Source organism: Dromiciops gliroides, chromosome 2, assembly GCF_019393635.1.
Source record: "Dromiciops gliroides isolate mDroGli1 chromosome 2, mDroGli1.pri, whole genome shotgun sequence".
NCBI classification, from domain to species: Eukaryota; Metazoa; Chordata; class Mammalia; order Microbiotheria; family Microbiotheriidae; genus Dromiciops; species Dromiciops gliroides.
Window position 1 is genome coordinate 54797900 of NC_057862.1, and position 25153 is coordinate 54823052.

The 25153-nt window shown below is 40.2% G+C and overlaps 1 protein-coding gene across 5 annotated transcripts in view; it reads left to right on the forward strand.

Moving 5' to 3' along the window:
• The first annotated feature begins 373 nt into the window (after positions 1–373).
• Positions 374–25153, forward strand: part of KAT6B (lysine acetyltransferase 6B) — a 239857-nt gene continuing 215077 nt past the window's right edge. For 2 of the 5 annotated variants that reach the window (XM_043985362.1, XM_043985363.1), the window contains exons 1-3: positions 1729–1945; positions 17385–17454; positions 20458–21333. In XM_043985362.1, coding sequence (XP_043841297.1) covers positions 20713–21333 — 621 coding nt within the window. In that variant the 5' untranslated portion in view covers positions 1729–1945; positions 17385–17454; positions 20458–20712. Of the gene's footprint in view, positions 437–656; positions 786–1726; positions 1946–17384; positions 17455–20457; positions 21334–25153 lie in introns of those variants that run through there. The other 3 variants (XM_043985361.1, XM_043985360.1, XM_043985359.1) reach the window with 3 other exon arrangements.

Here is a 25153-nt window from a genome sequence, read left to right on the forward strand (position 1 = left end):
GGTATCTCCTTCCAGCCCCAGATTAATCTGCACGCCCCCCCCCCCCGCCCCGCAGGAGATGCCGCCAGGGCGCCCTTTCCGCAGTTGCTACATGTCATTGCTCCCTCCCCCGCCTGTCAAAGCAGACCCGGCGCCCCAGTTCCCCCGGCGCCCCCAAATGCCCATAGCTCCCCCCTCCGAAGTTTTGGGCGCGAGGGCCGCTGGGGGTGGGTGGGGACGGCGTCTGTCACAACCCTGGCCCGGCCGACCAGCACGTTCACCTCTCTCTCGGTGGCTCCGGGTGTCCGCATCCTCCCGCTGGCACCAACCACCCTCCCTCTCCTTCCCTCCCTCCTTCCCCTCCCCCCCCCCCGGCTCCCCCCCCCCCGCAGGCCGGCCCAGCTCCCCGAGGCACAGGAGTGAGCGGAGCCCCCGGGGCGGGGAGGAGCGGCCGCAGGTACCCCAGGGCGGGCGGGGACGGGGAGCGAAGCGGGCGGGGTCCGGGCTGCGCCCCCAGCCCGGCCAGGCGGGGGGAGCGGGGCTGGGCGGCGCTGCCTCGGGCTCTGTGCGCTGCAGCCCGAAGCCGAGGAGCAGGAGGAGCAGGAGGAGGAGGAGGACAAGGAGGAGGAGGAAAAAGAGGAGGAGGAGGAGGAGGAGGCGGCGGCGGCGGGTCCCGGGTGGGGGGAGTGCAGCGCTGCGGACCCGGGCGGCTGGTAAAGGACGAGGCGGAGGCTGAGGAAGGAAGCAGGGAGACCCCGGCTACAGCAACAAAGGGCAGCGAGCGATTGGCCGGGGCCGGAGGCGAGGTCAGCTGGGGGCTGGGGTGGCCAGAGCCCGCGATGGCGATTGCACGTGCTTGCAGACACGGGCGAGTGCCGAGCTGGAGGTGCACGCCCGGAGGGCTAGGGGGGCGCGCCCCCTCGGGAGGGGACGTGGAGAGGGTAGTGACATCGCTCCGCCAGCACCCAGTCTGGGGATAGCAGCTCAAAGGGTGTGGGGGTAAAGGATGCGAGCCCAGAGGCGGGCGAGTGATCGCCCAGGACCGGAGGGGGGATTGAGGGGGGGGAGGGTGGCGAGTGTAGAAGGGGGCGGGTTGGAGCGCTCCGGAAGGCACGCCCGTCCGCGCGTTCCACCGCAGAAGCTGGCGCCCGAGAACCTCGAATTTTAACTTCTCGTCCCCGCCCGCCCGCGCGCGCGCGCCCGCCCGCACCCACCCCTAAATCCTGCGGCCGCCGCCAGCGATCAGCTCTCACACAAACTTTAGCTGCGGGCTAGGGGGATTGTAGGCGAGCTGGAGGGGGTGTGGTGTAGGGGGGAATGGGGAGGTGTTGGTGGAGGTGATAGTGATTGACGTCTCCAGCAGCCAATAAGGTCAAATACTCCTCCTAAGAGATGGCCTAATCTGTTTCTAGTGTTGGAGGGGGCGGGGAAATGGAGACGGAGGTGGTGCAGTGGCTGGGCAAAAGAGAGGGGTTCGGCCAATAGGTGCGGGCAAGAGTGGCCCAAGCATGCTGCTGATTGGTGGTGGCAGCAGATCCTCCCTGGGGGTGGTGCCCAAGGGAGGAGACGATGGGTCGAAGGGCGTGCCTATGCGGGGAACAGATGACCGGCAGGAACCTGCCCCAATGGGCTGCAGGTTGTTTAGTGGGCGGATGATGGACAGGCACATAGGCCAACGGGTGGCCTCGGGAGTCAATGGTATTGTCCAATGGAGCGGCAGCGGGGCGGGGCGGCGGCGCGGGTTTAATGAGACTCCATTGGGCTGTAATCAGTGTCATGTCGGATTCATGTCAACGACAACAACAGGGGGACACAAAATGGCGGCGGCTTAGCTCCTACCCCTGGCGGCGTCGGCAGCGGTGGCGGCGGCAGTGGCACTTCCCTCAGGCAGCAGCCGCGGCTTCTTCCTCAGGCAGGGGCAGCGCCCCCGGCAGGCGTGGTGGTGGCGGCAGCAGCAGGCGGCCAGGTCTGTCACCCGCCCCCCACTCCAGCGCGCCCCCAGGGGGAGGAGACTTGGGGGGGGGAGGGAGAGGGCGCTCGATGCCCCTCCCACAGGCCCCTGCGCGAGGGTCACCGCGGGGCCGCTTGAGGTCAGGCTGTCCCCGAGCGTGACGGTAGGGGGCGGGAGGACCCGGGAGGGAGAGGCCCCGCCCTCTTGCATGAGCCTCAGGGGCGGGGCATTTACCTCGAGGGGCGGGGCGAGAGCCTCGGAGGGGCGGGGCGAGAGCTATGGGGCGGGGTTCTGGAGTCCGGGAGGCTGGAGCTGCTGGCCTGGGAGGGTTTTTTGAAGAGGAGCGTGCTGGGGTGTTTGGGGGACCCTCCGCGGGGCTGAAGGCTGGGAGTGGGGGGTACGAATGTGTGTGTGGAGGGGCGGCATATGTGAGAGATACTTACTATTACCCTGCCAGGTCGTGATGAGCCAGGTAACCCCAGGACTGTGTAGGGAAACTTTCCAGAAGATTTAAAGACAAATGGTGGGGAAGGGAGGGACCAGGCGAGTTAGCTGGATGCATTCAAGATTTTGGGGGAGCAGGGTGGAAATAACAACATTAAATAGCAATAATGATAGCTGTAGCATTCGTTTAGCGCATTCGAGTTTGCAAAGCTCTTTGCATCTGTGATTTCATCTGGTCCTCACAACTACCCTGTGGAGGAAGGTGTTCTTATTAGTCCCACTTTACAGATGGGGAAATGGAAACTGAGATAAGTGAAGGAATGTTATGTCCAGGGTCACACAGCCGCTAAGTAGTGTCTGAGGCAGGGGACAGACACCCTACTCCACGGCTGCCACCTAGCTGCCTACAGTTATGAAAAATGGCATCTCGGAATAGGGTGAAAGAATGCTTTTGGAACAGTGGATGTAACCCTGGCTGGTAATAACCCTGGGTGGGAATGGATGTCAGCCATTGACACTTGTCTCTCCCTAGTTAGAACGTGAAATCCTTGAAGGCAGGAACTGTTTCATTTTTGAAGTAGGTGCCTAATAAGGTCTTATTGGTTCATTGATTGCTTTCAGACCATTAGCAGGTCCTAGATCAGAGATCCAGAAGGAGCAGATTCTACTTGCTGAACCCCTTCTTTCTATAACAGAGGAAACTGGGGTCCAGAAAATTGAGTAACTTGCCAAGGGTCAATGGAACAGTCAGACAGAAAAGCTGGCGCCTCCTTATTTCCCACATTGCTGCTATACCAAGAGAATGTTTATCTGCTGAAATGGGAGAGACAGGTAGGGAAGTGAGAGTTGTCCTTGGCTGAGGTTAGGGTTGAGACGGAACGGGTTAGGGCACACGAAGTGTTTCCACAGTGAAGAAGCTTCTGGATTATAGCTGGTAACATAGGGAGACACAGAAGTTAGTTTTGAGGGACTTTAACAAACATGTTAAGTTCCTAGCAACTCTGTGCATAGAGAAACAGTAGAGGAAACAATGTGGGAAATAAGGATGCCCAGCTTTTCTGTCTGACTGTTACATTGACCAGCTTGTTTGATTTTGCAAAAATCACTTCAGGTTGCTGAGTTATCATTTCTTCACCTGGTTTGCCCTAGGAATGGGGTAAGGCTCCTTCCACTATTCTACACGATTGTGTTTTGTTTTTTGAATTAAAATACATTTCCCCAAAAAAAACATGTAGAGGAAGTTGATGGACTAAGTGTGTCTTGGTGGGAAAAGCAGAGATCAGAGCAGGAAAAATTGAGATGTACATCCTGGAAGAGAAACAAGATAGTTGCAAGCTGGATTTGCTACTGGGATCATTGAGTTACATGGAGAAATAAGGGTGAGAGTTGGCAGAATGTGATTTTTATGAATAGGACAAAGAAGGATGGACACTGCAATTTGGGGTAGTGGACAGAGGGCTGGACTTCAAATCAGGAAGCCAGGGTTTGAATCCTGCTGTAGACACTAATTTGCTGCATGACCTGGGGCACAAGTTCCTTCATCTTTTGGCCTGAGTTTCTTGAAATGTAAAATGAAGGAGTTGGATTCGGAGCCACCAAGATCTCTTCCAGCTCTGAATCTAGGATTCTGGGTCTTGATGGTAATAAAGACAGTTCATAAAAACACAGTATTTGAAAGTTTATAAAGTGTTTTACACATCTTCTCATTTGATGCTCACCACTGATATCCTATGATACAAGTGCAGTAGTTTTCATTATCTTCACATTACAGACAAGGGAGGAAGCTGAAGCTAAGAGAGATCAAGAGAGTGGCCCAGGGTCACACAGTCAGTGAATACTTACTAAGCACTTTCTGTGTGAAAGATATAGTTTCAAACACTGTGGAGACCAAGATGAGCCTAAAACAGACTCCAAGTCTAACAACACTCTAGCCACTCTTTCTTGTTGCTTCTCATGTATGTGGTTTGAGGGGAAAGGAGCACTGTCGATTAGACTGGAGAGGACAACATTTATGAGGGACTTTCTATTGCAGAGTCCTGTGCTGGACTCTGGGCTAGAGCAAGGTGTGTCATATGGCCCTTGATGGGCTTACAAGCATCTTGACAGTTCTGTGCCCCTGCGTATGTTGGGGGCAGGGAGATACAGAACAGACACAAATAATATAAAATGGAACATGGTAATTGCACAAGAGAGGTGTAAGTCAAAAGGACTGGAAAGATAATTTCTGAAGTGGGGTAAAGAGAGGCATGTTAGTGGGAAAGGTCTTATGGAAGAGGAGGTGATATTTGGTCTGGGTCTTGAAAGATGGTAAGATTTCAACAGGTGATGATGTACTGAGGTCATTCCAGGTGCAGAAGAATCACAGAGAATGGAGAGGGTATAATGTGTCTAAGAGGTACTGAGCAGGCCAGTTCTTTAGCATCATATAGTTCACAGAGGGGAATAATATGAGATTAGGCTAGAAAGATAGGGTGGGAATATACAGTTCACAGATATGTGAATTGTTAAAAATGAAAGTGTGTCTTGAAGTTTGTATGTGGGGATGAGATGATTTGTGAGGAGGTGGACAACTCAGGGTCAAAACATTGGCAAACATATTAGGGCAACTCTGAGGGCTCATGAATCTAGATTAAGTGAGTTAGAAGCAGCATAGTTTAGTGGATTGTGTACTGGATTTATTTACAATAAGGAAGACCTGGGTTTGAATTATGCCTCAGACAGTTATTAGCTGTGGGGTCTTGGACAACTTGTGTAGTTTCTCTGGGCCTGTAAAGTGAAGAGAGATGGGCTTGATAGTCTGTCTCTAAAACCTCTATCAACTTTAAAGACCTTATGACAAGAACAGGAGGTGGATTGACAGTAGGTGATTATGTGGTGTTGCAGTGTTTGGGGATGGGGAATTAGGTCAATAGCTCTCTAATTTTGAAAGGAACTTCCTCTTCCCTCTCCTTTGTCCTATATCTGTGAAAAAAGGGCAGCATTTTCACAGTTTAAAGAAGTGAAGAATTAGTGTCTTTGTCCATTTAAAAGAAATAATAGTTTCATTAACATGGTCAGGGACATGAATTTTTGCTAATAAATCAGAATTTGCCTCTCAAGGGCACAAGTATGTCAAATTGTGTTTCTCTTGCTGAAGTCATCCACTCCACACACACTGTAATGTAGACATGAGAACGGGGAAGGTGTCCCTTAGGAGAAATTCCTCATAGGAGGTGCAGAGTTGGAAGAGATAGTCCATAGTCAATAAGAGGAAATCTTCCCTTTCCATTGAGGCACTTCAGAAATTATCACCTGTCTTTCATATCCTAGTGGGAACAAGAAGTACCTAAGTATCTGTTGCAGCTGTTTTAGGGGATTTTTTTTTTCTTGGTAGCATTTTATTTTCCAATTACATGGTGTTTTGTTTTTTGTTTTTTTGTGGGGCAATGGGGGTTAAGTGACTTGCCCAGGGTCACACAGCTAGTAAGTGTCAAGTATCTGAGGCCAGATTTGAACTCAGGTCCTCCTTAGAATACAGGGCTGGTGCTTTATCCACTGAGCCACCTAGCTGCCCCTCCAATTACATGTAAAAATTGTTTTCAACATTCATTTTTGTATTTTGAGTTCCATATTTTTCTTCCTTCCTTCCCTCCCCTCCCTCCTCCTAAGATGGCAAGCAATCAGATATATGTTTTACATATATATAGTCATGTTATACATATTTCCATATTAGTCATGTTGTAAAAGAAGAATCAGAACAAAAGGGAAAGACCACAAGAAAGAAAAAATATAACAACAACAAATAAAGTGAAAATAGTATACTTTGATCTGCATTCAGGCTCTATAGTTTTTTCTGAATGTGGAGAGCATTTTCTATCATGAGTCCTCTGGAATTGTCTTAGATCATTGTATTGCTGAGGAGAGCTAAGTCTTGCACAGTTGATCATCACACAATGTTGCTGTTACTGTGTACCGTGTTCTCTTGGTTCTGCTCACTTCACTGAGCATAAATTTATGTAAGTCTTTCCAGGTTTTTCTGAAATCCACCTGCTCATCATTTCTTATAGGACAATGGTATTCCATCACATTCATATACCACAACTTGTTCTGCCATTCCCCAATTGATGGAATTCCCCTCAATTTCCAATTCTTTGTCACCACCATATGTGGATCCTTTCCCCCATTTTTTAAATGATCTCATTGGGATACAGATTTGGGGGGATCTTTTGAGACTACTGTGATAAGTCCAAGGCCATCCAGCAATAAGGGTTTGGAGTTGTGTGTTTTGGTTTGGTTTGTTTTTTTTTTTTGGCAAGAGAAAAATAATTGTGTGAAACCTTTCACCTTTTTGAGGTGAAGAAGAGGTGATGGCCAAGCCTTTAAATAACCAGTCTGCTTAAAAAGTAGTTAAGTGATAGCATAAAGTATGATGAAATTTTAAAAAGTTTGCATTTCTGTAAAACCTTTCAAGTGGCTTATTTTTGCATCTTCTATTAGTTGTAATCTTGTAGCAAACACAGTATCATGTGTAATTGTGAACAATCAATGAATCAGCAAGTGAGTGCCTACTATGTGCCAAGCATTAAGCCTGACCACTAGGGCATACAGAGATATAAATGAAAAATTCTGTCCCACATTGTGAAACAAAATGTACACATACAGGTTAACACTAAATATATACAAAATAATTATTAGATAAATTTGTTATTGTTGAGGAGGCACTAACAGTGAGGGGGACCAGTAACATCTCCTGAGACCCTCCTTCAGCAGGGACCATTTTTACTTTTCTTCTCTGCACTCTTTTTCCTCAATAGATTCTTCCTTAGCCTTGAAAGAGCCAGGTGTTGTCTGCTCTTGCCATTTAGGTGATGGTGGGCAGATTAAAAGGAAGTCAGAAAAAACATACTTTGCAGGTTACCAGTAGGTTTTACATACACTGTCTTCTAATTAATTTGATTTTTTTAAACTGCATCAGAATTTTTAGAATCCTGATCTTAATATGTACACCAATGATAATCATTTTGTAGTCTTATTTCTATTATGAATTGTAATTTAACAGATTTAATGAGCATTTGTTAAACACCTGCTATGTGCAAGGCACTATGCTAAGTTCTGGGAATAAAAAGACTTTAAAAAATGAACAGTTCCTATTCTGGATTCTTATGGTATAAGTCGAAAGCAGAATTTGTTGTTCAGTTGCATCCATCTCTTTGTGATCCAATTTGGTGTTTTCTTGGCAAAGATACTGGAGTGGTTTGCCATTTTCCTTACCTCATTTTACAGAAGAAGAACTGAAGTGAATGTGGTTAAGTGACTTGTCCAAGGTCACACTGCTAGTAAATATCTGAGGCTGGATTTGAACTCCAGAAAGAGGAGTCTTCCTAACTCCAGGCCTAGAATTTTATCCACTGCATTACCTAGCTGGAATAGTCTGTTAGAATTCACCTGCTCCAATCTCTCGATTTAAAATGAGGCAACTAAGACCCAGAAATGTTTAGTGACAGCTTCAAGATCTCATAGGTGATAAGTGTCCAAATCAGGATTTAACATCAGGTGCTCTAATTAGAGACCTAGTATTCTCTCTGCTATGTTAAGCTTTTTACTAAAGAACTTAAGATTCTGCTGGGCTTTCAGTATACAACATGAACCAAAAACAAGTGAAAGATAGTTTCAGGAGGAAAAGAACACCCAACAAGTTAGGAAACAAAAAAGGCTTTGGGTATCCTAGAAGTGGCATCTGAACTGAGGAACTCTAGAGATTTTAAGATGTGATGGAGAGAATAGACTGAAACAGGCAGGGAGAACAATAGGAAGCCATTGGCATCATCCTGGTGAAAGCTGATAGTAGTCTGAAAGGGGATATATATGTATGAATAGAAAGGAGATGTGGGGGTAGATTTGGCAGTTGATTGGATGTGTGATGGTGAAGGAGATGGGAAGGTTGAGACTGATGAGGGTTTGTGAAGCTGGATCACTGGAAGGGGTAGTGGTATCCTAAATAGAAATAAGAAAACTAGGAATTTTAATACTAATAGCTGTTAAAATCATATGGTATGGATGGTATTATCTTGTTTCTTCCCAGCTCTTAGAGAAACCTAATTTGGTTTTCTCTTTATTTCTGAAGATACTAAATTGAAAATAGCAACTAGTCACAAATTAGAAATGATAAATAATTTCAAAATCATCTTTTAAAAAAATGTTGGCTTATGTTGGTTCTTTTGTTCTAATTGTCGAGTACTAACTAATCACAAGATGGAGTAGGTAATTTCACCTTCCCATAACAATATACTTTACCCCAGTTGATTATTTCTAAAGTGGAAGTGTTTAGTAGGAATATATCATCCTTGCTGATCACGCACCTCGTCTCCAAAGTTCTGATGACTTCAAATGACTTTTAAGATTTTCTCTAAAATACTGTTTTAGATGGGATTACATTTCTCATAGTATTCTTAGAAGCATGGTAACTTTTAGAGATCAGAACTTGTGGACACATTTGGATCAACAATCCAAAGAGAGGAAGGTGGTGTGGAAAGAGCACTGGACTTGGTGGCAGGAGAACTGTTTTCTAATCATTTAAATTGAAATTTTTTGGTAATGGACAGTTACCTCCAAGCTTAAATTTCTTCATCTGTAAAATTGGGATGATAATTCTTGTACTATCCACCTTGAAGACTAGTTGAATGAGTGTCAACCTTAAAGCAGTATATAAAAGTGAGTCATTCATTCATGGGCATCGTCAGAAGTATAATGAACACAAACCGGCTGTGTGACTCTAGACAAGTCATCGAGCCTCTCAATGCTCCATTTACTCCCTAAAACTGTACATTTTCCAAGTAGATGCTAACCTGCCTTGGTAGAAGGAGTCAGAATGTTAGTCAGTAAATTTTTTTCTTAAGTGCCTACTCTGTGCTAGGCTAAATGCTAGGAATACAAAGAAAGGCAAAAGATAGTCCCTGCTCACCAGGAGCTCACAAGCTGATGGGGAAGGACAACATGCAAATAACAATGTACAAACAGCCATATACAGGACAAATTAGAAATATTAAACAGTGTCAGTAAAATGACAGTTCAGAAAAAAATCACCAGTAGATTTATGAATATTCCTAATTTAGGCTATCTAAAATCATCTTTGCTAGGGATTATAGAAATAAGATTATTGATGGTTTTGTTTTGTTTGTTGAAGCAAATTCACACAGTTATGGTTTAATGACATAACAAGGAAATTGTCAATTAAAAGAACATTTCATAATAAAATTAAGCTACCAATTTACATAATACCCTATCCTAGTTGAAGTATTTTTCATGGTAGTTTAGGTTTAGAATTGGTAAGGAAATTTTATTAGCATGTGCCTTTAAAAACTTTAGTATGAATAGTGATAAAATTGATATTTTTTTATTCTTTGCTCCGAAAGGATTTTGAATTACATTTATATTTTAAATGTAAAAATGTATTGTGGTTGAGTGCTGAGAGACTGATGGCTGCTGCCTGGTGTTCCTGCCTACAATCCTGGCTACAAACTCTTGCCAGAATTCTCTTCCTAAAACAACATTTTTCATGATTGCTTTAGGACACTTTCATTCTATCACTCTCCTGCTCAAGAAATGACAGGAGCTTGTTAACCACACATCAGCTCCAACCTTTTCAAACATATCTACCTTTATTTTCAGCTGCTCCCTATTACATACCACTGCTTCAGTGAGCTAAATGTAATGATATCATCTTTATATAGACTTTTAGACATTTATAGAGAGCTTGGTAGTTCATTTTCAGATAGAATTAATTTGATTCTCAGGGCAAGAGTTATCCTGATCATGCAGATGTGCAAATTGGTGTTTAAAGAAGTTCTTCTGAATTCTCTATAGCAGTGTATGTGCTAGAGTCGAGACTCAAACCCAGGTCTTTTGAGCCTTGGATTAGTGAACTTTCTAATACAACAAACTGACTGCTTTTTTCCTGTTCTCGCGTTAAACCTCCCACCAAATACACCTTGCTGAAATATCCGTGACTAGGCTTTTTCTAAGTTCTGCTTCTTATGATAAGAAGTTCATGACTTCACTAGGGAGTCATTCCATTTTTACAATATCACAAAATTTTTTAAGTAATCCTTCCTTGAATTCCTGGTCTGCAGGACACTAGGTCACAAATAGTAGCTACCTTATTCAATTCATTAAGCTCTTATTGTTAGTGACTATGTACAGCACTGAGGTAAAAATTAAACAGTCCCTGCCCTCAAGGTACTTACATTTTATCGGAAAGAAACAACAGGTATATAGAAAGCTAAATGTAAAATGTAGCAAATGGTGGGATCAGGATAGATTTCCTGTGGGATGGGGCACTTGAGTTGAACTCTGAAGAAAATTAAGAATTCAGTGTATGAGGTGAGGTAAGGAGGGGGTGCATAGAATGGGGGACAACTTGTACAAAGGAATAACAACAGGAGATGAAACAGCAGAGTCCAGTATGGCTAGAACATAGAGTGTGTGGATAACACTGTGAAGTAAATCTGGAAAGGGAGGCTGATGTCAGCTTGCTTGTGAAGAGAATAAAAAACCACAAATTAGTTTGTATTTTATTCTAGAGGCAAGAGGAAGCCATTGGTCTTTCTTAAGAAGAGTGCCATAGTCAGACCTACCCTGTAGGAAGGTCAATTTGACAAGTGTGTGGAGGATGGGATTGGAGGGAGAAGAGACTAGAGGAAAGGAAGCCAATCAGGAGGCTATTGCACTAGCCAGGTGAAAGGTGATAAGGTCTAAATTAGGGTGGATGACCACGTGAGTTACGAAAAGGGGACGGATGGGAAATAGATGGTGGAGATAGAAACAGAAGAGTTGGCAACTAGTTGGCTGTGAAGGGTAAGAGAGAGGGAAGGGTTTAGAATAAGAGTTCTTCACCCAGGGTCCATGAACTTGTTTAAAACGGTTTTAATAACCATATTTCAATATAATCCTTTTCCTTTGTAGGCCTTTTATGTTATGCATTTAAAAACTTTTTTTTTGAAAAGGGTTTCACTAGGCTGTCAAGGAGGCTGTGACAAAAAAAGGTTAAGAACCCCTTCTCTAGGATGACTCTAAGGTTGTTGGCCTGAGTGTTGAGAAGGGGTGCTGCTATCCGCATCAGAACCAATTCAGGAAGAGGAGTGATAGGAATGAGAAGAAGTTTGGTTTGAGATATGTTTGTTTTGAGTTGGAGGTGTCCAGTAGGCAGCTGGTGATGTGGAACTACATTTGGGGGGTGGGGGGGAGAGGGAGAGAGATTAGGAAGAGAGGGGGGAGGAAAAAGTAAGGAGGGAGAAATGGAGGAATGAGGAGAAGTAGGGGGAGGAGATGAGAGTTAGTGTGTATCTAGGGCAAAGCCCAGAGTTACATCAGCATAAGAAGGTGAGACAAGAAGGAATGAACAGGAAAGGGAGCTGAGAAAGCGCAGCCAGACTGGCAGGAGAAGCAGAATTATCTTGCAGCCCTAGGGATGAGGTGGTGTCCAGGAAGAGAACTTGGTCAGTGTGTCCGATGCTGTAGAGGGGTACATGAGAATGAAAAGGGAGAAAAGACGTCCATTGTATTTGGCAATTCAGAGATCACTGGTAGCTCTGGGGCAGGATGCAAGGAGTTGTGCCTTGATTTTGTGACACAGGAGGTCATTTGAGGGATTAGTAGAGTCAGGTGAAGGTTCTTTAAGGATGGGGGATGTTTACAAGCAGTAGGGCAGGAACCAGTGGTTAAGGAGAGATTGAAAACCATTCTTGACATTTATATATTTGGAATTTGGAACACAGAACTCTAGAGTAAATATACAATTTTTCCTCATCTCATCACTTACCTTAATGGATATAATTGAAATAAATTTTTTTGCTTTTACATTCTATGTTTAACTGGAAATCTCATGGGCTGTTTTAATGCTAACCATAGCATTTGCTAATTACAATCAACATTGCTACATTTAAGATAGACATTACTTTGTGTGCTAGAGCTACAAAATTCAATTGATATATGCAAGTAAAAATTGATACATAAAATGACACAGTAATGTAAAATAGTTTAAATAGATGAAAGATGAGGCTTTTAAAGTAAGAATGTCACCGACACCTTTCCAAAGTTATTAATAATGCCATATTTAAAATGCTAAAATAATTGAAGGAATCATTAGCCAGTTGTGAAATTTTATAATGTGATTGACATTTAAATGTTGTGTTACCATTAATTCTTAATCATCCAAAGTAATGGGGGCCAAAATAGATCATTTAAATTCACAAATAAAAGAATGCTAAAGCTTCATTTGCTATCAATAAAATCTACTAGATTAAGTAACTGAAGTCACTAATTTTTGTTTCATTTGTTCCGCAGATTTTCTCAAGCAGTCCATAACTTTATTAACCCTCAGTATAGGAAGTCTTGTATTTCCTCTAAGATGCTAGAGTCGTTGAAGTTAAAGGAAGGCATCTGGAGATTGCTTCCTACTTACCTTCTATACTTCCCCTCCCCTCCATCTCCCAGTCTAACCCTCTTCCAATGGTTTCCTGTATCTTCTCAGATGGTAGGCTTCTTGAGGACAGACTATTTCTTGGTTTTATATCTCTGTCACTACTAAGGCACTTAAGAAATGCTAGTTGGTTGATTTATATCTTTTAACTTCTCTCTGGTTTCAATTCCTGTGGTCTTTAAGGGGGAAGTAGCTTGTCAGGGAGAATATGAAAGTTAGCTGGTGAGCTAATCAGGTAGCTGTCTGCCAATGAGCATTTAATTGTATGCAGAGCGTTGTGGGGGGGGGACTGAAAAAGGAAAAAGGGGACCTTCCTTTCTGAAGCTTCCCTGGAATTGGAAAGATGTGATGAGGTTTTGTTGATCCTCATTTGGCTATATAACAATAATACTCTATTAGCATGCATTCAGGGGCAGCTACCTGGAGCAGTGGATAGAGTACCCAGCCTGGAGTCAGGAAGACTCCCCTTCTTTGAGTTCAAATTTAGCCTTGGACTCTTACTATGTGTGTGACCCTGGGCAAGTCACTTCACCCTCAGTTCTTCATTTGTAAAATGAGGACACGCTGGAGAAAGAAATGGCAAACCACTCCAGTATCTTTGCCAAGAAAATCTCAAATAGGATCAGGAAGAGTTGACCCTTGACATAAAATGGCTGAACAACAAAGGAAGCACCCACTAAGCATCTAGCATGTGACCCAAGCTGTAAGAGGTGCTGGGGATACAAAGACAAGAATGAAACAATCTCTGGAAAGGAAAACTCAAAATGAGAAAAGAACAGCTTTTTGAGTGAATTGTGGTTTTCTTTGCCACTGTTTTTGGTGGAACCATATTCTCCTGACTCGTTATGAAATGTTGATATGATGTAATTTTTCAGTAAAAGCTGAGGAGATCTCCAGTAGAATTTATGGCCAGCTTCTTCTTAGGTGAACTTTTCTGCTGAGAATAGTGTTGATTACTTAGCATACTGAAAGCTTAGCGTCAGACCAGGCCTTTCTATAGAACTCTTTAGAATACTTTATTAAAATTATGTAAATAGTGATTGTTAGAACCATGAAAAAATCTCGTTATAAGCACATCATTATTGATAGGATTTTCTAATAAAAATTAGTAAAATTAGGGGCTTTTTTTTTTGCTTATCACAGGGTTTCTTTAAAACCTTATAAAACAAGGTAATTTATTTTGATTTGTTACAAATCCACAAGATTAATTTGAATGCTCTCATCTTTGATGCTCTTTTGGTCCAAGTTTTAAGTTAATGTGCTAAAAAAAATCCTTCAAATGCAAATAAATTTAGAATTGGAAAATGCAAAGAGTGTGTGATTTGGATTTTTTTTAATCCTGAATTTTGGAAGTGTTATTTCATTGTCATCCTCAATATAGAAAATTTTCATTTTAGAAAGAACTATAGAATTCAGGCCTTTGTCCCCCCTTTGCTTGGACTGTTGAAAGTTTCCTCTCCTGATCTCCTTGCCTCAAGTTTCTCCCAGCTCCAGTCAATCCTTCACATAGCTGTCACACAGATCTCCCTGGAATGCAGGGCTGAGAGTCACATCCCTCCTCCAAAACTGCAGTGGCTCCCAGTTACCTCTGGGATCAAGTGTTTGACCTTTAAATATCTTCACAATCTGACCCCTTCCTACCTTGTAAGCCTTCCTACACTTTTCTCCATTTCAGTACACTCTGGCCTTCTTTCTGTTACACACTTCTACACTCACATCCTATTCCAGCCCCCCCCCTCCCCCATCTCTGTCTCTGCCTCTCTGTCTCTGGGTCAGTCTCTCTCTCTGGGTCTCTCTGTCTCTCTCACTGTTTCACTCTCTCTCGATGTGTCTCTCACTGTCTCGCTTTTTCTTCCTCTCTTTCTGTCTCTTTCTGTCTGTCTCTGTCTCGATGTCTCTCTGTCTTCCTGTCGTTCTCACTCTTTCTTGCTGTCTCTCTGTCTCTCTCCTGTCTCGCTGTCCTGCGCTGTCTCTTCCTCATTCTCTGTTTCTTTGTCTCCCTCTCTTTCTGTCTGTCTCTCTGACTGTCTCTCTCAGTCCCTTGTCCCACACCTGTAGCTCTTGGAATCCTTTCAAGGTTTATCTTTTCTACGTGAAACCTTTGTCATCCCCCTACCTCAGGGATCCGTAGCCTTCTTTTGGCCATGGACCTCTCTGGCAGACAGGTGAACACTATGAGCCCCTTCTCAGCATTGTTTTTAAATACATAGGATGACACACAAAAAAGTCAGTTACATTGAAATACAGTTATCGAATTTTTTTTAATAAAAGTTCATGGAATTGGAAATTGAGGGGTTGCCCATCCATTGGGGTATGGCTGAACAAGTTGTGGTATATAAATGTAATGGAAAACTATTGTGCTGTAAGAAACGATGAGCAAGCTGATTTCAGAGAAACCTGGAAGGACTTGCATTAACCGATGAGTGAGTGAGATGAGAAGAACCAGGAGAACATTGTATACAGTATCAACAACGTTATGTGTTGATCAACTGTGATAGACTTGATTCTTCTCAGCAATGGTCCAAGATAGTTCCAAAGGATTCATGATGGAAAATGCTCTCCAAATCCAGAAAAAAAGAACTGTGGAATCTAGATGCAGATTGAACCATACTATTTCTTTTGCTTTTGGTGCTGTTGTTTCCCTTTTTTGAGGTACTTCCTTTTTGCTCTGATTCTTCTCTAATAACATGACAAATGCAGAAATGTTTAATGTGATTGTACATATATAACCTATATCAGATTACTTGCTGTCTTGGGGAGGGGGGAGGGAGGGAGAAAAATTTGAAACTGGAAATCTTGTAGAAACAAATGTTGAAAACTATCTCTGGATGTAACTGGAAAATAATAAAATATTTCTATGGAAAAAAATTTTGAAAAGAAAAAGAAAAGTTCATGGAACCTAGGTTACAAACTTCTGCCCTCCCTTCCAAACTACCCTGTACCCCCCCCCCCCCATACAGAAACACATACATATATTTCCATTGGACTGTGAGCTCCTTGAAGTCAGGGACTATTTAATCACTTTTGTGCTTCTATCCCCACATAGCACAGCACCTGACATGGAGGAGATTCTTAAAAAATGCCTGTTAGTTGAATGATTTAAAGTGAAATTTTTATTCTGGAAAAGTTTGAACCTGAGGTGAAACATATTGTAAATTCTCCATATTCCCAAGGGAATCAGAGGAATGGGGGTAATACTAAAAGGAAAACCCCCTAAACTTTATCTATTTGCAACTTTGCATTCTATGCTTCATTTTTACTGCAGACACTTTTCCGTATATGTTGCTTAGGTTAACATTAAAATTAGTTTGTATTACATTTCCTAATCATAAATGATGTAATGATGGCGGAAGGGAAGCCAGGAGCACATTGTATTGCATTAAAGAAAAACTTGCCTGAGATTAAAAATTTGTCATGGTTATACCGCAATGTGGCTAATAAACACTTGCATAATGAGAGTTGTTTAGAGATGGTTTTTTCTTCTCTTTATGCTTTTAATACAGCGATTCCACCAGTAGCAGAGCTACATCTGCTCCTGCCTAATTAACTCTGCTGGTTGGTGTCAGATGAGAGCTAATTTTGAGATTAAATTGAGGAGGGAGGAGGGGGAGAGAGAGAGAGAGAGAGAGAGAGAGAGAGAGAATATGAGAGAATGAGGAGGAGTTAGGGTTGTTTGGTTATTTTAAACAGGACTAAAATTCAGTTCACAATAATCACTTTTTAAAATTTACTTAGTACTTTTGAGAAAACAATCACTTTTTACTGGAATATGGCCAATGAATATGCCATATTTATAAGTAGTTGTATTTCTGAATGAGAGATTTATACATGCTTTTCTTAGATTAAAGTTCTGTGGCTTATTTTTAAGAGCATTTGAGTATGGGCAGCCTTTGGGACCATGTATTTTATATGGGGCAGAATAAAGGAAGCTACTTGAAATTAATGATCACATTATTTTCCAAAACTCCTTGACTTTTCTCCTGAAAGCACTACATGCATTCAAAATAAAGCATCTTGAATAAAATTGAAGTTTTTTTTTTTTTTTTGGCAGGGCAATGAGAGTTAAGTGACTTGCCCAGGGTCACACAGCTAGTAAATGTCAAGTGTCTGAAGTCAAATTTAAACTCAGGTCTTCCTGAATCCAGGGCCAGCGCTTTATCCACTGCGCCACCTAGCTGCCCCCCATTGAAGTTTTGTTGATAACCTTTCTTCCTTATTCCTATCTTTTAACCCTGACCAATTTTATCTGCTTGTATCTGTTCTTTTTTTTCCCCTTTCTCAGAGGATAGGGATAGGAGGGGAGCAAGTATATAGAAAAACAGAGATGATTTTTTAGATGTCTTCTTGAGTATTCTACTTACTTTCCACAATCCATAATTTAGTAAATGGATTGTTGAAGCCTGAAATAGTTAATAATATAATGAATCCTGTGCTAACAGGTGCTTATGTTTATTGTTTTCTTTGTACTTGTGGATGTTAGTAGATATTTGCTGAGTTTTATTGGGATATTTTTATGCCAAATTAAAGTTTACTTTTTTCCCCCCCTTTGGGCAGATTTGTCTGAAGAGCTGGAGAATCTTCTGTTTTGCTACAAGCTATTGTACTTTGAATTTCACTACATCTGGTAAATCTCTTTACTTTCTCTTTTTAAAGATATAAATGTGAGTCCTAATTAGATTTGCTAGTAGTTAACACAAGGAATTATTTTAATTTATGCTACAGAAAGCTTTTTAAAATTTAAAATTTGGTGTTTTTGTTTGTGAGGATACATTTATAGAAGTTCACCGATTACAGATTGCCTTTTTATTTCATTACATTTTCATTTGTTTGTGTGATCAGAGTACCAAAATTCATATGCTCCAAACCACTTTTTAATGTGTTTTGACGTTAAGACACCATTTTGGTGAGCATTTCCCCATCTCTTAGAAGTTCTGTTTTGTGCAATTAAATAAAATTATTTGTGATTTATGCAGAATATGTGATGAAAGATGAAATAACTAATAGGATGCTTTAAAATTTCTGATTAATTTTTTGCCTACACCACTATACATGGAAAGTTTAGCTACCTTTCTGACTATTGATAATTTTAGAACAATTGGTGTGTGATATTCCAGGCATGCATTGTAAGATGCATATTAGAATATATTCATTATAATGACTAAATAATTTATTACTAAACAAAATATATTTTCTCTGTCAAAAACTGGGATAAAAACATTAGAAAGGTTTATTAAATCTTCAGATGAGATGCAAAGTATAAAGAATAATTAATGTGTTTGATAGAATCAAGATTTAGTATCATTAAACTGGTTAGGATAAAGGGACTTAATTATCAAGGTGAAATTTTACTTGGATATATATAATGCCTATGTTAGTATTTTAAAGAGCAGCTATACAAGTATAGGTTGGGGGATCAATAGATACCTGTATTTCAATGGAAAATAGACCTGGGAACTTTTATTTATTTATTAATTTATTCATTCATTCATTCATTCATTTATTTATTTGTTTTGCCATGGAAGGAATTATTTTATCAGTATGTATCATCTCATAGTCTAGGGTTCGGCGGGGCTGAAGTGGACCTCATGATCAACACCTTATTCCAGGTTGCGAAGCAGCCCCTAAAAGTATTTATTTATTTTTGTTTTATTTATTATGAACTAATAATATGACTAGTCTATAAAACAAAAAAATTCAGTCTTCATTAATAGAAATATTTTCACTGGCTCAATCAGTTGTAGTGGTAAGGCTGTTTTGAATATTATGTTGAGCTCCAGGTACCACATTTTGAGAGGGTCATTGAAAAAAAGACTTGAGTTCCTGCCTAAGAAGAGGGAAGTCATAGGATCTAATATGAGGGGCCACTGAAGAAAGTTGATCTGTTGAACCTGGAGAAGAAAAGGCTTAGCAGAGGGGAGGTAGCCATGAGAAATGTCTTCAGGTATTTGAAAGTCAGTCATATGAAAAAAGTGAATATTCTTGGGTTTTTTGCTGACCCAGAGGTCAGAGCTAACATTCATGACCAGAGGTTATGTGGTGGCAAGTTTTTACTTTACATTAGGAAAGGATTTCATAGTCATTAGCAGAGCCTAAAGTAGGTGTTGGCAAAATAGTCACCTAAGAGCTGCATACAACTGGGGATATTTTTAAATTTATTCTTTGTAAATGCATATATTTTAATACCAGAAAATTCCTCTTAATATAGTATGTCCATATTATTTTTTTTGATAAGTTTACTCTCATTTGTTACAGTGAAGGTTAAAAGTCTGGTGGATAATAACACACAGGAGGTAACAATTTTCACACCTAACTTTAGGTTTCACAGATCCAGTGCTCACAGAATTTTCTCACAGTTAGAATGAGCTGCTTCACAAAGTAGTGAGCTCTCTGTCACTGGAAGTGTTCAAAATTGGTTTCTTGACCATTTGTCTAGGACAGAGATGGAAAAGATTCCTCTATTGAGTAGTAGATCGAATTGGGCAACTTTCCATGACCCTTCCAATGCCAGTTCTATAAATTTAAGGAAAAACAATTCAGATTTTAGTTTAGATTTATTCTATTAGTTGAGAGCTATAGACGACTTCAGATGTACATTTTCCTCACTGTATAAAGTTGATTTCTTTAACAAGTATTTTCTAATTGACTCAGTGTATTTTGGGATTGCTTCTCACTTCCTATCACACTTCAGTTTTGAAGTGTGTGAAGCTTTGAACTTTGTAGCTGGGTAAAGTTTGGAGACAGATTGTTTTTTCCTCTTTTGGTAAAGCCATCGGAGATAATTTTATCTGTTTTTATGAGACCTCTTTCAAAACATATTGATTTGATTATTGATAGTTTGGTAATTGGATTGACACTTTATGATGTTTCTAAGACTATATAGTAATGCACAGATGACTATTATGGAGGTAAATAAGAGTAAAATTGACTTCTCATATCCTTGTTTGCCCTGAGCAATTTTACCCCAAAATGGATTAGTTTAATCAGGAAATGAAATTAACCAGAATACTCCATTACCTCATGGTGATAATTATTTTACATTGTTGCTTTATTATTCTCATTAATAAGCCTGATTTTTCAACTTGTGAACTAGAAACATGTTTATAAACCCATGTCAATAAGATTTCTGTTAACATAAAGATTAGAGAGGTTGATATCAAGTACAACTGGAGTTATAGTTATTTTTGTATGTCATAGCCATTCTATTGCATTATTAGCTCCTCAATGCAAGGGGCCAAGTCTTATGTCAACTTCTGATCCCTAGAACAATGACATTCACAAAGCAGTTACTTGAAGACTTTTTTATTGAATCACTTTTATATCGTTAAAGATAACATGTTTATTATCATCTATATATTTTGAGATATACAATTAGGATCACAGCAGTGATTATTTTGATGAAGAGGAGCAGAGTATTCCTTAATAGTTATGGAAAATAGCCACATAAATATTTCTGGCCCTCAAAGATTATTTCATAGGATTGTAAATTTAGAGCTTTGAAGACCCTTATAGATTATCTAGTCTATCTATCCACTCTGTTTTACAAATAAACTGACACCCAGAAAGATGAAGTAATTTGCTTTGCTTTTATTCATGCTGTATTGAAAAACTTTTCTTTTTGCCTTTTAAGGTCTTGCTTTCCTGATTAAAGATGTCCCTAACTTGAATCCAGTATTTCCATTTGGTTAAAAAAAAGAAGAATTTTCACATTGCCTATTCGTGACCTTTCGAATCACTAAGGAGGGATGTTTGTAAGATGTTGCTTCACAGTGCTTGGAATCCTCTCAGTATTTTGCTGGTAAATGATTCCTATATTTGCAAATATTGTTAAAAATTTAAGAACCTCTATGGGTAACTCTTGGCTGGAAGAAAGCATTTGTCAACCATGGTAAAACTTGCAAACCCACTTTACACAGAGTGGATTCTTGAAGCGATACAGAAAGTCAAAAAACAAAAGCAGAGGCCGTCTGAGGAAAGAATCTGCCATGCGGTATCGGCCTCCCATGGACTGGATAAGAAGACTGTTTCTGAGCAGCTAGAACTGAGTGTTCAGGATGGCTCTGTTCTCAAAGTCACCAACAAAGGCCTTGCGTCCTACAAGGACCCAGACAATCCTGGACGTTTTTCATCCGTTAAACCAGGCACTTTCCCTAAATCTGCCAAGGGGTCCAGGGGATCATGCAATGATCTCCGCAATGTCGACTGGAATAAACTCTTAAGGAGAGCGATCGAAGGACTTCAAGAACCAAATGGCTCCTCCCTGAAGAACATAGAAAAATATCTTAGAAATCAAAGCGACTTAACAAGCACCACCAACAATGCTGCCTTTCAGCAGCGATTACGACTGGGGGCCAAACGTGCTGTCAATAATGGGAGGTTACTGAAAGATGGACCTCAGTATAGGGTCAATTATGGTAGTTTAGAAGGGAGTGGAGCTCCAAAATATTCCAATACTTTTCCATCTTCCCTTCCTCCTGTCAGCCTTCTACCCCATGAGAAAGACCAGGTAAGTGTAGAAAGAACAATAAAAACAATTATCGTGGTTTGTTTAGTGTTAATTGAGAAAAAGAAAATGATGAATTTGATAATTCATTTGCTTTTTTTCTTTGGTAGTTTTTTTGTATTCTAAAACTTGCTGGTTGATAAAATTGAACGAAATTGTTTGAATTATATTTTCAACAAACTAGAGGGACACTTCACATGATTGAGTGTGTATATTTGTGGGTTTGTTGGGTTTTTTGAACTGTAAGGAATGAGTTAAAATCATGGAACTAGAAGTCATTGTGAGACATCATTAAGTTCATTCTTCTGTTTTATGGTGGACAACATTCTGAACAGCCAAGAGAGATAATTTTCTTCTTTTTATTTTATAATTGCAGAAGGAGATTCTGTACAGTTTTTGTTCTAGAATTTCATATATCAAGATTTAAAAAAAAATCCCAAATCCTTTTACCTCCATTTAAGTCTACATTTATTTTTGTTCCATCCTCATTGGAACAAATTAATAGCTGTTCACTATCAGTCATGTTTTATCTTTTCATATGTTTAAAGACTGTAGAAGAACCAGGGGCTCTTAAACTGGTGTTTGTGAACTTTTTTTTTTTTAATACTTTGTTAACTGCATTTCAATAGAATTAGTTTTCTTTGTAGTCCTCAGTATTTTTTATTGTATACAGTTTTGAAACATTTTTCTGAGAATGGGTCCATACCATTTCACCAGACTGCCAGAGAAAGGGGGTGTGGTGTCCACAACACAAGCAGGGTTAAAAACTTGCTCTAAAGCAAATCTCTTGGGGTTTTCTTGGATTCCTACATACTGTAGTAATACCGTATATTCATAACAGAATCCCCTGTAACTTGATGCCAGAGCTTCAGATTTTTCCATTGGTTGTGTGGGGATTTTCTTAGAAATTTGGTCTCAGAAGGACTGGCATGACCACCAACAGCAAAGGTACAGCATTGTTCCAATTTGTGGGCTGTCTAGGACACTTGGTTTCCCCTCCTCATCCTGTTATCTACCATTAGAACCACTCTGCATGAGATGGGCAGGAAGTTGGAAAAAAATTATCATTTTTTTTAGATTAAGAAATAATTGGAGACCATTAGCAGTATAAAGTTTTTATTTACAGTATAAAGTATTTTATTTGTTGTTTTTGCGTGTCTTGTGCTATTTCTAGTGGCAAGGTAAATCACATGGCGGTTATTAGAAATTATTAAATCAATAAGGTCCTGAAGTTACAGTTCCTAGAATGTTTTACACATGGAACTCCTCTTTTCCACACCAGTTATGTTTTATAAAAGAGAGAGAAGCATACCACGAGGAAATTATCCTAGGGAATCCAAAATCATTCCTCCCCGGGCACATAGTAAGCTCTTAACATGTTTACTTACTGACTGGCTAGCTGGCTGGTATATAGGTCTTGAAATTATGTTTTCCATTCTTATATGTTTCAGCATTTTAAAGTTAATGAACAAGAATTAGATTAAATTTTTTTTTGGTGGGGGGGAGTTAAATAATTCCATCATGAGTTTCTTTGTTATTGATTGCCCACACAACTGTTTGCTCCCATTGAGAATCACTTAATATGGTGCTCTGAGTGGAGCCTCCACAATCTTCACATGGCTCTGCTCTCATTTTTCTTTAACCTTAATTATTCTTTATTACCTTCCTTATTATGCACATCTCCATTCAGCAACTGCACTAGTGCTTTTAGGCCGAAGGAGAATTCCTGGTGAGATGTGACTCCCACTGGTAGTAGGGCTTTCAGGTCAAAGGATCTGAGTTTGAATCCTAACTTTGCTGCTTCCTACCTGGGTGACCCTAGGTAAATTGTCTTATTTCCTTGGCCCTCAGTTTTTTAATCTGTAAAATTAAGGGATTCAATTAGGTAGATGACCCCTAAAATTCTTCTTAGCTCTAAATCTCTAATCCGGTAATTCTTTATGGCTAAAATTAAGTAATCTATTTCTTCACTTGCAGTTATTACTTTTCTTAAAATAATGATGCTTAAAATTATTTAATTATTATAACTAAATAATGACAATGCTATATTGGGAAGTGTGTTTTGTAATTGTGCTTTCCAGTTAGGTTAACAAGGATCTAGGCTTTTAACAACTTAATAATGGACAAATGAATTGTCAAAGTCTAATAAAGTCACTTTAGCTGCTTTCTCTCTTGGCATTTTACCAGGAGAGTTTACATTAATTTTTTTTTCCTGATCTAGTTAAAAGTTTTACTGATACACTTTGTTTCAACATGACAATCACTTCCTGGTATACAACTCCCTTCCCCTGAGTAGTGCCTTCTCTTTTAAAAAAATCAGTGAAGCAAAACCATCCAATAGTGCAATTATGACTGGAAGAACATGTAATTATTCTACACTTGAAGTTTAATATTTCTTAACACTAAGGAGGAAGGATGTTTTAATATTCGTCTTGAAGAACTAACATCACATATTTTAATTAGATCTGAATTCCGTTATCTTTTACTTTGCTCTAGTCATTGTATATGTTCTCCTGCTTGTGCTTTCTTCTCTCTGTAAATGCAGTTTTTGTAACCCTTTACCTACAGAGAATGAGTGATAAACATTAAAATAGTGTGTCAATAAATACTATACATTTTATGGCATCCCAGGTAAATATTTTGATACTATAAGAAATACTTTCTTGTTCACGTATCAAAACCCTGACATGCTAGTTGTTTGATTATTTTTTGTGTCATTCTTGTTTATTTTTCATTGTCATCAAGGTGGCAGCTTGAGAGGACTGTATTTCTTTAAGCAGTGGTGTAGTCTACACTTTGCAGTTAGGTTGTGATGCTAGCTGAGGTGCTAGCAATACTGGTGGAAGAAGAATTGAGTCCATACAGCTGTGCATCTGCATTATATGGTAGGAAAGTTATTGTGATGCAGGTGGAACACAGAGACCTCATCCCAGGTCATTCTAGCAGCCAGTTGTCTTTTAAGCCAATTCTCCCACTAGGCTTGTCTAGTGATTTCTTTTGATTTGTTTGATAGAGCTTTTCGTTAAAAGACAAAGTATGGGGTTTTTTTTGCAGTAGAACTTAGGGCAGGGAGTATCATTTTTGGTTGTCACTTCCACTCTTGGAATATTTGTTAAATTTGATGTTTTTCCACACTTCCTGACTCATAGAGCTAGAAGCATTCACTCCTTACCTATGTGTCTCACGTGTTATTTATTAAGTTTTAAAACTTCATGGTTGTGGTCAGCTAAAGCAGGAAACCAGTAAAAAAAAAAAAAAGGAGTAATCTGTGACCAGTTGGATATAACATCATTATCGTTCTTGTGCATGGTTGTATTAGGTGATACACAGTGCAAGCTAAAACAGGCAGGGTGCTTGAATCTCTAGAATATAATAGCAAATCTTATACTTGGGAATTTGTTAGATAGTTAACTCATTGATTCCTTACTACAGGAATTCCTAAAGGAAGTTGTTAATGTGATTGTCTTTCTTAAGATGGTATAATTCAAATAAACTTGAGTTTTGAAGACTTTGGGGGAGGAAATTGATTCATTAGAGAGGGACTTCTACCACTGTAATTTCTGGCATTTTACAGAATCCATGTAGGTTTTATTATAAAGGACTCTTGTGTATTTCACAAGGATATCTTGCTAACATTTCTCATCTGCAAATCTTGGTGTATTTTCCAGTGTTATTCTGTACATGAAAACTCCCATTCAAGACTCCTGTAGTTGGAAGAGAATGATAATAATAATAACTGTCATTTTTATGGTGCTATACTTTGCAAAGTGAATTACACATATGACCTCATTTGAGCCTTACAATGACTTTTCAAGGTAGGTGT